Source organism: Oreochromis aureus, linkage group 5 (assembly GCF_013358895.1).
Source record: "Oreochromis aureus strain Israel breed Guangdong linkage group 5, ZZ_aureus, whole genome shotgun sequence".
Taxonomy (NCBI): Eukaryota; Metazoa; Chordata; class Actinopteri; order Cichliformes; family Cichlidae; genus Oreochromis; species Oreochromis aureus.
In genome coordinates this window covers 25,914,405-25,928,403 of record NC_052946.1, presented here as the reverse complement: position 1 = coordinate 25,928,403, position 13,999 = coordinate 25,914,405, and the positions used below count along the sequence as shown (strand labels likewise).

Genomic DNA, 13,999 nt, shown 5'->3' with positions numbered 1-13,999 from the left:
TTTATTTTCATAAGGACCATCAGGAGACCGGCGGTGGAGAATCACAAATCAAGCGAATCCTGAGACAAAATATGGCTGTCTCTAATAATGCCTGTCACGTGCCTTTTACCGTAGTATAAAAAAAATCACTACAAAGCAATTTACATTTTCAATATTTTATATACATACGTATAAACCAATTTATTTTGAAATTAATTTTCATATATTGGTTTAGATTTTAAAATAATTATCGCCAACGCACACCTGCCAATTTTAATTTTTACAAAGGCGCGCTGGGCACGGCGTAATCTTTGCCAGGACCTTCTTAAAGCGGTGATCAGAGGAAAATTGCTGCTACGACTTAGAAAACAGAGAAAGAGAAGACTATTATTTGAGATTTCACCGGTTCCGTGTGATTTAATTTGTTGTTTTGAACCAGTCTTATTGTGTTAGGTTACCCCTCTATAGTGTGTGCTCCCTGAAATCACAGCGACAACTCTACCGGCTCACGATTTGGTGCTCGCTGGGTGGGCATTTATCCCCAGTCCCCCAGCTAGTTAGCTAGCTCAAAGTGCTAGGCTAGGCTAGCCAGCTAACTAACGTGATCAGCTCGGCCGTTAGCGACCGGCATTCCGCACAGCATTCAAACTGAGTAAGTTTGTCTTTTGCCAAAATTTGACTTGCAAGTCGGTTGTCTACACAACTTTTGTGCCACGAATTCGCCTTATGGTTAACTGTGTGGGACGCTACCATCGTTTGGCTAACCCTGTGTCAATCTCTTGGCTAACTAGTAGCGTTTATTTCCTAAAGCTGAAATGATGAGGAATGTTTTGTATTAAAATGTTTACATGTCTTTAACTCGCTGGATCCTTTCATTGCAGAACGGCTTCGTTTACAACTCAAATGCGATACCCAATTAGTAAATTGATGTAAGCGCTTTGTAATATAATGACATGTCAGTTCTCAGCTGCTGTCAATTAAATTGCTAATTAGCCAGTAACAACCTGAGACTCTAGAGTTGTTTTTTAACTGCCCGGTGCAGGTAAGCTTCATGAGAGTTCAAGTTTTTCTTCACGGCAACTTTTCTGTAATCTTGTTTTCTCGTGCTGCCTAGTTTAAGATGGCAATACATCTGATATATTTTGCAGCAACAGAAGGAAGCAGGTTTTTTTGGGGGTTTTTTTTAATCTTCGGAACATGCGTCCTTTCATTTGAAGTAATTGGCCTTTAAGACTGTATTTAGTGGCCGTAGTCGAGTATAATTGACTTGTAAATGTTAACTTGTCATCCACAGGTGTAGAGTCATTGGTGGCTGAGACACTGTCTGCTCTGTCTGAAATCCATCATGGAGAAAGATGCCTGTGTAGAGCCTAAGAATGGTGACGCTGCTGTCGACCAGCCTAAGCCGGCAGCCACAGCTCCTTACAGATACACTAAGGTGACAAAATGCCAGCTGTGTCATTGTTTATCAAATTTAGATGTTGCTGTGAATTAAACTAGACTATCAATTTATTTGCAGGAGGAGCTTTTGGAAATCAAAGCGCTGCCAATCTCCAATGAAAGGCCTGAATGTCTCTCTGAGAAATATGACAGGTATGAATTTGTGTAAAAGTCACATTGGGTAATACTGGACAGGAGGTTATGCTTCTCAAATGAGAAAGCATGGGTGAATTCTAGTAAGGAAAAGTACTAGTATTTCTCTATGCTGTGAAATACTGATTTTTGGCACAGATCAACAGTTCTTCAATTGTATTTGTTGCTGGAACTGAAGTGTGTGTGATCAAAAGTTACTTTGATTAAACAAGGTTAAGCAGAAGAGTTTCTATGCAAATATGTTCACTGTCTTGAAACTAAAATTTGCATAAAGTTTGTAATAATCATTGACATAGTTTAACTGTCCAGAAGACTTGCTCCTGCTTTTTGGAATTCACATGCACTTCCAGCTTGTCTCTTGCTCGGAGCTTATTTAAATTCCTTGGGGTAATTCTTAAACAACAGTCAAAGATTTGTTCAGATGTCTGCTTGAGAAGCAAAACAAACGCTTGCACTAGAAGACTTGTATCTTTGTCCAATAGCTGTTAGAGCCAGGAACAGTAGCTATGACTATATGAGAAGTGGGCTCATTAAAGGGTGGGTCAAGTGGTTTTGGGTGGGGGGTGGGGGGGTATTTTTAATCCTAAAAAAAGACCTCTTTACCCCTTCAAAGCCTACTAGGAGTTGCCCTCGAAGATCTTTTCTGAACTGAGCAGTTTGTCATTATTTTTTAGATCTGCTTATGTTTGCATCCGTTAGTGTAGTGAGGTGTGAGAGTGGTCTCTGCCTAGGCAGCTACCCTTGCTAAAACCTGCAAACAATTTTAGTTGTCATCCAATCACATCTTTATTGATGGATACTGAGGTGTCAGAACTCGTCATTAAGTGTAATGTCTTTATGGGAGAGAGTTAATGAATGACTTCAGATTTTGAAGACATGTACTTAAAATGTGATTTGTCTCAACTGTTGGAAAAATTGTTTATAGTAGTCTGTCATCAGAGTTAAACACTGCTAGTGCAACAGTATCAATTAGTTTATTATTTTGAGGATCTGATTTTATTGCACCCTCTTTTTGGGTTGTATTCTGTGCTCACAGCATAAAGGTTGAAATGGATGGCCTGACCTGTGTATTGTATTTTTGCCCATGCCTATCTTTACTGTACTCATCACAGTAGTTTTGTAATACTCAAATATAAATGTTAAACTTTCAAGATGCAGGAATTGTATCTTTCATTGTTGCTCTTTATTTATTTTTTTCCTAAACAGGATCCCAGTTGAGGCTGTAGTTGTCTCTTTATTTGAAATTTATGGGTGGCTTTTTGTTTGTTTGTTTTAAACAGTGATGGTGTCTGGGACCCTGAGAAATGGCATGCCTCACTATATCCCACTTCAGAGCGAAGCTCACCTGTGGAAGGTTTTAAGAAGGACTACATGGATGACAGAGTTCCATTAAAACGAAGAATCCCAGGTAAATAATTACTGATGGTAGATGGTTATCCTTTCATCTTTGCGTTTCATAACAATGTTGTCTAGAAACTTAACTGTGCTCTGATCAATGAATGTTTAGGATTTTAAGTTCCAGTCTTGCACAAGATTTCTAAACTGCTGCAGTGGAATTGTTCATGTAGTCTATGTACTCCATAAAACAGTTGTTGTTGTTATTATTATTATTATTATTATTATTATTATTATTATTATTGTTATTGTTATTATCATCATTATTTGGGGTGTGTGTTTCCCTCCCTGTTTTTTAGATCCCCGTGAGCGGTTAAAGGAGGATGACCTGGATGTAGTACTGAGCCCACAGCGACGTAGCTTTGGAGGTGGATGTCAGGGCAATGCTGCCCTTCATATCCGTCGCCCAATCAGCCCCTTGGAAAACAAAGAAAATGACACTCTACGTATGGGAGGGTCACGCAGAATTGGCAGTGGACGCATAATTGCTGCCCGTGCCTTTGAGAGAGAAGCTCGTGCAGAGAAGGAGCGTGAGAGAGACTTGAAGGATAAAAGATTCAGGGTTGGTGTTTGTCACTTTCAGTCAATGCAAATGTCCTTGCTTTTAGTTTTAATGTAATATTGGATGCACTTACATTTTTTGCAACTTTATTTTACACGATACATTTTTAGTTCAAGGAAAATCTTTTTTTTTTTTTCTTTTTTTTTTAAACTGTCTAAAAACACAATTTTGTAAGACTTGAGCTAAATTTATAAAAGTGTTTCTGTGCAGTTACTCTTTAATTGTTCCATCCCATATTTCTAAATTGATATTGTTTGTCCCATGTAATCATTTGCAGAGAGATTTTGGTGACAAGCGTGTGTTTAGCGAAAGGAGGAGGAATGACTCGTATGCAGAAGACGAGCCAGAGTGGTTCACGGAGGGTCCCACCAGCCAGTCAGAGACAATTGAGCTTATTGGATTTGATGACAAAATCCTGGAAGATGATAAACGCAAATCTAAGCGTTCAAGGAAGCGGACAGAATCTTTGAAAGAAGGCATGTCAAGACATTGTTAGAAATACTGCCAACATTTTTAGGGACTATTGTATTTCTAGTAGTATTTGGAAAGTCAGTTCAGTAAGACTTCATGTTAAAATTGTGACTTGTATTTAATTTTATTGTCGCACATCTTGTATGCAGTAGTGGAATGTAATGGCGGACAGCCTGAGGAGCAAGATGTGGGTTTGCAGTCGACAGCTGATCAGGAAGTTCCCCACACTGATGTTCTGCCAGAGCCTTCAGCTGGTGACTTCGACTTCAATGAATTCTTCAATCTAGAGAAGACCATGCCAGGACTGGCCTCTGTAAGTACTGGGGTGCACTCTGGTTTTGTTTGGCTTAGTGGTTTGAAGCTCACAGATGGGGTGTCATTAGTAACTTCTAAAATATCAGTGTGATTTATTTTTCCAGAAAAGCTTAACAGTAGAGGTTTTCATGTTTGCTCACCCCTGAACCAGACATAACTGTCAACTTAAAAACAAATTATACAATTAAGACTCTTACAAGCCTGATAGTTGTGGCTTTTTAAAAAAAAAAAATCGGAATTTCACAAATTGTGCATTTAGTCATATAAAACAAAGTATTGATACTTTGTATCAGTGCAAGATTACCTCTGCTGCACTAGCTTGACCTCACTGAATTTAGTCTTTGGTTGGTGAGTCATGTCACTGAATGGTGCACTATCAATATTCTGTTCTCTGGGCTTTTGCATGGGGTTATTGAGATGTTTAAAAGGCATCAACAATCCAAATTTATGCCCATCATTGTAGCTTGGATGCAGTTTCTAGTTTGAACTAGAAAAGCCCAACTGCAAACTACTTTTAGCATTTTTAGATTCTATGCTTTCTGGTAAATGAGAACAAGGTCAAACAGCAGTGCATTCAGTGACACTGCCCTCAGTCTTCTAGCACCTTTTTAGTGCTAAATCGATGGAAAGCGCTACAAACGTAAGTGGCACATTTGTTCTTGCACCCTTCAGTATGCAGATTTTTGTATCCTAGTCTGTCTCACAGGCCCCTATTTCTGTCTCACAGATGATAGAGGATGTTTTGGGAGAGGGCCCTGTGTCAGCTAGCCGCTTCAGCCAGTGGTTCTCTAGTAACCAGAGTCCATGCAGCCGGTCCAGCAGCTTGAGGTCAACTCCTCATGAAGAGTTGGAGAAACTTGCTGGTAAGTGATTTGATTTCTTGATCACTGAGTCAAATCTATTTTCTGTAAAAGCAGTTGTAGGGCTGTGCCATATCACATCATCTGTGATAAGACAAGTCTTTACATGACGTCTGATGTTAACACAGTAAAACAAGGGTATGAAGGTATGCAAGGAGAAGGTGCTAACAGGTGGGGATGTGAAACCCCTGTGTTAAACAAATGACTTGCTGGAGCGTTCACTAGTTGCACTCTGTATGACTCTTTATGACAGGAAGCACGAATGGTGGTTGGAAACTACTAATGTGGCTACATGGTGGAAAAAGCTGAGCTTAAAGCAGCTAATTTTAAAAGCCATTACCCATGTTACAACAGCCTGGGTTTAGAAAAAACATAAAATAAAATAAAATAAAATAAAATAAAAAAATTTCAATATCAATTTTGTGTGACACTATTTACAGATTCCTGAAGCGCTAAAAGGCTGTTAAGTTGTTAAGTCATGATTAAAATTTCTAGGAAGAAACATGACCTAAGCTGCTTTAGTGCTTACATTTCACTTATGCTGTCTTTTGTATATTTTGCTTTGTCACTAGATATATCTACTCTTATTAATCCTAAACTGGGGAAATTGACTAGTTACAGTAGCACAAAGGCCAAAGAAAAGCTGAATTGTTTATATTAGAAAAATATTAAAAAGAAAAATGAAGAATAACAAAAGATAAAAAGCAGATGTTGAATAACTATAAAAGAGTAATTTGTATGTACAAATGGTATTATATAAAACTGAAAGACACCAGTTTTTATATATTCACAGTGCAGCAGGAATGATAAAACGGGTTGGGTTTTTTTTTTTTTTTTTTTTTTTTTTTTTTTTTTTTTTTTAAGCATGTGTTTATTCTTGTGCATATTGCACAGTCTGTCAAAATGGACCTGCGATAGCACTCGGATAAGGATAGAAAATGCCCTTCATTTTGTTTGTACTAATAAATGCTGCTATCTGCGAGCTGCAGGCATTGATTAAACATTGAGTATTCTTCTCCCACTATCAGAAATGAAAGATTTCCTTGAAATATCATTTTGAGCCTATATTGCCCACCTCAAGCAGTTCTTGTTTAATCATCAGGATAGCTTGCACAATTTAAAGAAATCTTGGAAACATACCCTTGACATTTGCACACCACTTTTGGGATGTATTATCAAAATCCTGACCTGCTGCTATTGCATCATATGTGATGCTATTTGAGTACAAACAAAGATTACGCTCCCGAAATGATCTGGATTGCTGTTAAATATCCTAAATCTTGTTCCCCTTCTGATTCTCTGAAGGGCTTGAGCCACGTTGCACGTCCCCCAGCCGAGGCAATGCCTCATATTTTGCACCTATTCAGTCTTCTGAATGCAAGGAGAAGGTGGACATCCTGGAGCTGCTGCATAAGGCCAAAGTAGACCTGAAACCTCTGCTTTCTACACTCTCTGCCAATAAGGCTCGGCTTCGGGACAGCAGTGAGTGTCTGTTTACTAAACCATTTCCACAGCTGAGCTCTACTCGGTGTCACGTGGATTAAAAGTCTACCTTTTCTGTTCCTAACCACACACATCCTGTTACCAACTTTTTTTTTTTTTTTTTTTTTTTTTTTTTTTATATCCATGGAGTGACAGTCACAGTTCAGCAGGCTCATGCATTTGTCTTTAAGTAGGTATGGCAAAAGAATGCCAAAAACAAGCAAGTGCTGAATGCCATGGTGCACACGTCGATGATCCTTGACAATAGCTAGATGAACTCAGATTTCAGCAGTTAGCTATCATGTTTTTCAAAAATGGGTATATGTAGAGAGAAGCTGAATTTCAGGCTTTTGAGTTTTAACATTCAGCTGCACCTCTGTCTGCAGTAATGCACTGAAAGCTGTTTCAGGATACTGTGGAGTTTAATTTATAATTTAACACAATTTATAATTTAATAAATCCATTCAATGAAATGGTAATTTGCTTTTTAACACTGAGCTCTGATACATGAAGCTTGAATTTTGTTGTATGTGTTCCCAGCTAATTCTGGAGTTGTACTCTCATTGGAGGAGGTGGAGGGAGAAATGAAGGGAATGAGGCTAGACTCGGAACCACAGATGCGAAAGGTGCCACCTGCCGAGAGAGGAAATGGAACGCCCTTCATGGCTGAACATTTAGAAGAGGCTTTAACTGGCGGGTTGAGTGCCCGTCCGCGCTCACGTGACACAGACATGTCAGCCTTTAATAAACTGGTCAGCAGCATGAAGGCAAGTGGAACTCTGCCACCTCACCCCAAAACCAACACCAACACTGTAAGTATTTCTACATATTTATAATTTTCTTTGCTCCAAGTCAACACTTTATACGTGTCAACTTGGAGCATTGTGCATGTTGCAGTAAAACAGGTGAACTCGGGCCCTGTTCAATGCATCCTGCAAGCTTAAGAAACCACCACCCCCCCTCTTTTTTTTTTTTTTTTTTTTTTTTTTTTTTTTTTTTAATTAGGCTAGAAAATGATGGGCATAAATTTGCTTAACTGTTGAGGTTGTAGCTTGTATACCCTTTTTTTTTTGCAGTACAATGTCGTCTGTAAACTGTCCTTTGTGCAAGTTGGTGAAGAAATGAAAAGTAATAGCTTCTTGAATTGGGCAAAAGAATTGTCAGAATATATAATGGAACATGAATCTAACAGCGTTACTCACTTGCAGAATGGACGCTTTGACTTGGAATTGCATGCACACGTCTGTCTTGTTCAGTTGACTTTTTTCTCCCTGGCGGTAACTTGACTAAGGCCGATTTGTTTGCAGTTCAGAATGTAGAGTAGCAGACTGGTTACTTTATTCTACTTTGATTTACCCCAATTTTCCTCCCTCCTGTACAAAGCAGCAAACTGCAGATCAAGCTGTGGTGACACTGCCTGATGCCCAAGTACCTGCACAGCAACAAAAAAATATATTCCAGGTGGGTATGGTTGCTGTTCTGAGGATAATGACGTGTTCCTACAATCAGTCAGGGCTAGATGTAGACTATTCACATTAAATCTATCAAATCATAAAGTAAATGAGAAGTTATTGAAAAAAATGTTTTCTCTCTAAAGGAGCTCTTGGGAGTTCGTAGTGGCTCCCCAACGCAGTTTGGCAATCTGCTGAGCAGCGCTGAGGCCCCAGTGACTTCTGCACCTCTACGTGGCCTACTACACAAGGGCCCTTCACCCCCTCTTTTTCCACAGAGGGCACCCTCACCTGAATACTTCAATAGTCGGTTGCAACCCCCTGCAGGTAAGCTTACTGAGGAGTGCCATGGAACTAGGAAGAATGATGGCATGCATTTCTTTAAATTGGATTAGCCCATAAATTGGTCAATAAACAGTTCTTCATCCTCTCCTACCTCAAGGATTTCCTGTTGGTCCTCAGCCCATGCTACCAGAACAGTTTGCTGATATACACAGGTCAATCAGTCCTGGATCTGCTGCACAGCAACAGGTTACTGAGATGAGATTTCATGCGGTTTCTTTGGTTCATATGTAAATGGATAAATATGCTTTCAGTAAACTACTGTTTAAGTATTATAATGTATATGTTGTGATACATGTTGCTTGTAACAGTCATATTGATAGTATCATCATCATGGACTAAAAATTACATTTATACATACGTAGGCCTTTGAGCTAAAACTTTGACTTTTGATGAGTTGGGTTGGGTCTACCTTGTCTTTCCAGATGAGGGCGCTCTCTATTCCTATTAACCAAGCAGACTTGGAAGCGCTGGCATTCCAGCAGGATCTTGCTCTCCATGCCCACCACCAATTCCAATCTGGTTACAAACAGCCACAAGACAAGTCTTTCCGAAATAGGTTTGTTTTTGCTTTAACTGTGTTTAAATACCACCTAGTATTGAGACTTAAAATAGTTATATCAGTCAATTTCAACAAATTGAGTGACATGCACTTTAATGTCTTATTGACTGCTTTTTACCAAACAAATACTTCCTTTATAAACAAAGCTGAAGAATATATTGCCACATATTAAACCAGTATAATGTATGTGTCCAAGGATGAAAAATGTTGGTTGGAATTTGTATGGCTGAGTGTTTGGTTTTTTTTTTTTTGTCCAGACCACAGCGTGTTAATCGTTCCCCTGGACCAGGCTCTCAGCCTGCTGGAAGAAACTCTCCAGGAAGTACTGTCACCAGTATGGTAAGCATAAACGTAACTCTGCAAACTTTTTTTCTTCCCAGTGTTGTTTTTAAAGTCGTTTTGACTTATTTCTAATTCATGCACCTGTTGTTATTGCTAGTATTAACTTCTTTCCTTTCTTCCTCCCCTGCTTTTGTCAGTTGTCCCCTTCATTTACGCCCACATCTGTGATCCGCAAAATGTATGCAACAAAAGAGAAGAGCAAAGATGAACCTTCAAATCGCCCAGAGACCAAGGACGACTCGGCAGCACATTCTCACGATGGTGCAGTATTAATCTATCGTATTTTCCAGACTATAAGGTGCACTTAAAATCCTTCAATTTCCTCAAAAATCGACATATAATCCAGTGCACCTTATGTATGAATTCTGGCTGTGCTTACTTGCCTCGAACCAATTTTACGTGGTACACAGCGCTCAAAACTGTCAAATGTTTTAGTACGACTTTGGTAAGCTACGTAGCCGCACCGCTTGATGGATTGTCGGAGCATTACGGCTACCATAGTCAGGAGCCTCACAGAGTAATCTGGGTCCAAAACTCAGTCCGCTTTAGGTCCGAAACACTGGGGCATCACTGAGAGTTAAAAACTGTCTACATTCTTTCACCTTTTATAAAATGATCAGTGTTGGTGCTTTACCAGGTGTAACAATTAAGTTTAACATCCAGGCATCCATGAAAACAGAAATTTAAATTTAATAGAGTTAGAAGTTAGCAGGAAGTTTCCACCTAAACATGATATAACATGTTCTGACTGAGGGATTTCTGAAAAGATTAAAACATACAGCTCTGCTGTCACTTCCAGCACAAATGAAGACAGAAAACTAAACAGCAGTGGTGTTTGTAGGGTTACTGAAGTTGGGCTAGCTGGTATATAATGAAGTGATCGCTAGCGACACAGCTATGTTAGCATGACATAAACACAGTAAAGCTGGAGGATGAATGCTAACTTTTTTCCACTCAATAAAAGTTAACGTGAGGGTTCCCGATGGTTGGGGACAAATGGAATCGCATGACAGGATGCTGTAAATTTCTGCCAGGAGAATAACTGAGATAATCCATCCACAATACGAGGTCAGTCATTAATATACTGCAACAACATGGGAATAGAGCAGCTGCTAGAGAATTCAATATTAATGAATCAATGGTACGGAAGTGGAGGAAGCAAGAAGAATGAGTTGAGTAAAATTTGACTTATCTGGCTGTTTTGTTTCGCTTAGTGCACCTTATAATCTGGTGCCCCCTATGGTACAAAAAATACGGTACCCACAACTAGTTTGATATTTAACTTTCACTTGCATACCTGTGAGTGAACACATACCCTGTAACACTGAGATCTCGGTTGTATGATTACAGGCAGCAGCTCCCCAAATCTATACCTGGAAGCAGTGGATGGTAATGTAGCTCAGTCAGGGGGAGTAAAGACCAGCTCACAGACGTTGTCTAGCAAAGAACAAGAGCGCCTCAGGCCTGGCTCTACTGGACACCATACACCCGCCATGGTACCTCCAGGACCATCCTCATCTTTCCCTCGTCCTGTCTACCCAGTACCGCTGCTATCCCACGTACCTATGGTGCGCCCTCCTCCCCAGCTCCACCCTGTGGTGCAACGTATGCTGGCGCAGGGTATCCAGCCCCAGCAGTTAGGACCTGCTCTTGTGCAAGCAGGTTGCTGGCTTTTTCTTTCTTTCTTTCTTTTCTTTCTTTCTTTCTTTCTTTCTTCCTTTTTTTTTTTTTTTTTTTTTTGTATCCTTTTGCTTTATAAAAACACTAAAAACTGTATTAAAGTCTTTTTGTAACTAACTGAACATTAAACCTAATTGTTTCTGATCTTTAATTGTACTCTCAAGGTATATTTCCGCCACATGACCTTGCACAACTTCAAGGCTTGCCTCCTGCCCTGCTCGGACAACCACTGTACCCACTAAGTGCAACTGGGCATCCACTTCTACCTCCCAGAGCCAGTACTCAAATGCAGTTAGCAGCAATGCAACAACAACTTCAACAACAGCAACGACCAAGTGAGTGGAGGAAAATTTCAAATATTCAAATTCAGTGGGACTATGTGGCTATGGCAGAATTATCCTCACAAATGTTATTAAAATGCGGTGCATTTAATTGTCTTGTTTGAAGACTTGTCGATTGAATACTTTTGTCTTGTTTTGCAGTACATCCCAGTGTCCCTGGCTCTCAGTCACAGAGCCAAGGCCCCCACCGGACGAATGGCTCCCAGCGACATGGCGGCAGCCCCCCTCTAGGCCTCGCCAAGTGGTTTGGATCAGATGTACTAGAACAGCCACTCCCCTCTATGCCAGCCAAGGTCATAAGTGTAGATGAGTTAGAGTTCCGGCCATAAGAAAATAAACACTGTGCTGGAATTTTTTTGTTGTTTTTTTTTTGGTTTTTTTTTTTTTTTGGTTTTTTTTCCCCCCCTCTTTGCCCATCTCCACTTCTTGTTTACTGTGAAAATGTGAACTTTAATTTGAAAGTGCACAGAACAGGACGATGTAACTAAGCCATGCTTTAACTTCAGTATTGAAGTTACTGCTTTTGAAGAGGCAAGTGATGGAGATCCGTTTTGCCAGCTGAGTGAATATATATTTTTTGTACGAGACTGCACCGTAAATAATGTATAGGCCCAATTGTACAGACCATGGGAAAAAATCTTATTCTCAGTGTATATAGATAAGGTGTTTTTTGTTTTTGTTTTGTTACCCCCCCCCTCTTTTCTTAGTAAAGGGGAGCTGTACCAATCTTGCAGTTCGACTGAAAACTGCGACAAAGTCAGCAAAAGCTAGTAGCATTCCTTTGTCGCGTCGCAGCCACCCAGTCTCGCATCACCTGAATCATACTGAGAGGGTCACACGGTGAAAAATGTTGGCATAATTTTAGCGCATAGATAGTGGCCCTTTCATGGCATAGATAGTGGCCCTTTCCTGTAGATGTGGAGCATTAAAGATGCCTCTGAGGGATGCAGCAAGCTGTTTGTGCCTTTGTGGGTTTTTTCTTTTCTTCTTTGAACTGTATCCTCTCCAATCCTACTGGTCACTAATGGGGGCAGCGCTGCTCGCAGTCATTTTTTTGAGGGTGGTTGGGATTCAGTTTGTGTGCTATTAAGTTATAAAAAGCACAAATAGAATTAATAAATAAAATCTTGAGTAAACATTTTTTGTATTTCCTCTTTAATGCAATTAAATTTTTTACGTGGTTGAATGCTTACACCTGCCACTAAGAGTTCAGTTGTAAAACTTTCCACACTAACAAGACACATGGTTGCAGTAACTTGTACTTTTGTGAAACAGAAAATAATTGTTTTATTTTGAGTTTAATTCAGAAGCAGTACTTCACAGTGGTCTGAGATGTTTGTTTTTGTTCACCTTAACTTGGTTAAGGGTTACGAACTTGTAATTCAAACACAATCTCAGTACAAACTGTTTAGAAAATTCTAAACTGTTCAAAGTTGAAACTTTTTAAAGGTAAACTTTGGATTGCAAAATATTGTATTTACGAGATCTCCTTGAATGTTCGGTGTAAATCTGATCTTTAATTATGAGAAACTAATGAGGTTGCTTTTTTAAATTTATTTTATCCTGAGTACTTGTGAAATATTTAAGGTGGTGGTGTGTGGATTGATCGTTGCACTTAATCTTTGTGGGTATATACACCTAAACATTTTATTGGGTACATTTATTCAGCTGCTGTCTGATTAGATACTGGTTTCAATCACATGGCAACACCCTAATGTGTTTGGACATGTAGATGTAATCAAGAGTTTAAATGGAGCATCAGATTGGGGTTGAACTTTGAACATGTCATGCTAAATGGGCTGCACTGAACATTTCAGAAACTGCTGATCTACTTGGGTCTTCTTACACAAGTATTCTTCCTGATGATGTCCATCCCTTTATAGACCACTGTGTACCAGTGCTCTGATGGCCGCTTCCAGCAGGATGATATACACAAAGCTCATTCTCAAACTTTACACCAGAATCACTGCCATGTTACTCTAATGGACTCCAGTCACCAGCTCCAACATCATGGATGTCCATCTGCAGCAACTATGTAACTACGTGTTGCATGGTGACCCCAAATCTTTGTTTCCTGCACCTTGTTGAGTCTGTTATGAAGAATTATGGCTATTCTGCAAGTAAAAGGGGTCCAATCTGGCTCTAGCAAAGTGTAACTATTGAAGTTGCCCAGTGAGTTGTGGTAAATAGAATTGTCATTTCAGAGGGGAATAGCACGAAATCAATTCTAAAATGTCAAATTCCTTCACGGTAGAGGTAAGAGTTTCAAGATTTTCCTTTAATGCCTCGTCAGTTTTATCAGAGCTTTGGCTCTACCTCCAAAATCAAATGCGGATTGGGTTCCGCTTCCATAAACAAGCTGGGAAAACCTAAACATGTGAAGCCTCCAGTGTTTGGTGTCAGCAGATGTGTGGACAACCTCAGTAATTTAGTGATTTTTTTCCCACTTGAGGAATAACTGAAGTCTCCCCCCCCCCCCTTTCTAGCTAAATTATTGCTACAGATCATCAGTGGAGATGTATATTTAATGAGTACAGTTGTATTGCCTTGTGCAGCTCGACCCTTACCTGAAGTGACTGGTGCAGCATTGTGCTCTGCATGTGTTTTGAATAGGCTCACAGACA

General features: G+C 39.7%; 1 protein-coding gene across 6 annotated transcripts; it reads left to right on the top strand.

The window, feature by feature from the left end:
* The first annotated feature begins 283 nt into the window (after window positions 1-283).
* eif4enif1 (eukaryotic translation initiation factor 4E nuclear import factor 1) lies at window positions 284-12,511 on the top strand. 6 transcript variants are annotated; one of them, XM_039612127.1, is made up of 19 exons: window positions 284-631; window positions 1,274-1,417; window positions 1,499-1,572; window positions 2,853-2,980; window positions 3,267-3,529; window positions 3,807-4,005; window positions 4,150-4,313; window positions 5,043-5,178; window positions 6,481-6,657; window positions 7,198-7,424; window positions 8,044-8,118; window positions 8,255-8,435; window positions 8,551-8,639; window positions 8,876-9,009; window positions 9,270-9,351; window positions 9,492-9,615; window positions 10,705-11,016; window positions 11,199-11,369; window positions 11,517-12,511. In XM_039612127.1, the coding sequence occupies exons 2-19, from the start codon at window positions 1,325-1,327 to the stop codon at window positions 11,702-11,704; spliced, it is 2,817 nt and encodes a 938-aa protein (XP_039468061.1). In that variant the 5' UTR covers window positions 284-631; window positions 1,274-1,324; the 3' UTR covers window positions 11,705-12,511. The 6 variants fall into 6 exon arrangements, with proteins under 6 accessions (XP_039468061.1, XP_039468060.1, XP_031613414.1 ...); XM_039612126.1 differs by having other exon boundaries at window positions 8,041-8,118; XM_031757554.2 differs by having other exon boundaries at window positions 7,198-7,469.
* The last annotated feature ends 1,488 nt before the right edge of the window (window positions 12,512-13,999 follow it).

Excerpts from the sequence above, each read along its gene's own strand:
- eif4enif1 (XM_031757552.2), top strand. The coding sequence starts at position 1,325 with ATGGAGAAAGATGCCTGTGTAGAGCCTAAGAATGGTGACGCTGCTGTC. Across the intron at positions 3,530-3,806 it reads TGAAGGATAAAAGATTCAGG|AGAGATTTTGGTGACAAGCG; the intron begins GTTGGTGTTTGT and ends AATCATTTGCAG. Across the intron at positions 9,616-10,704 it reads GGCAGCACATTCTCACGATG|GCAGCAGCTCCCCAAATCTA; the intron begins GTGCAGTATTAA and ends GTATGATTACAG.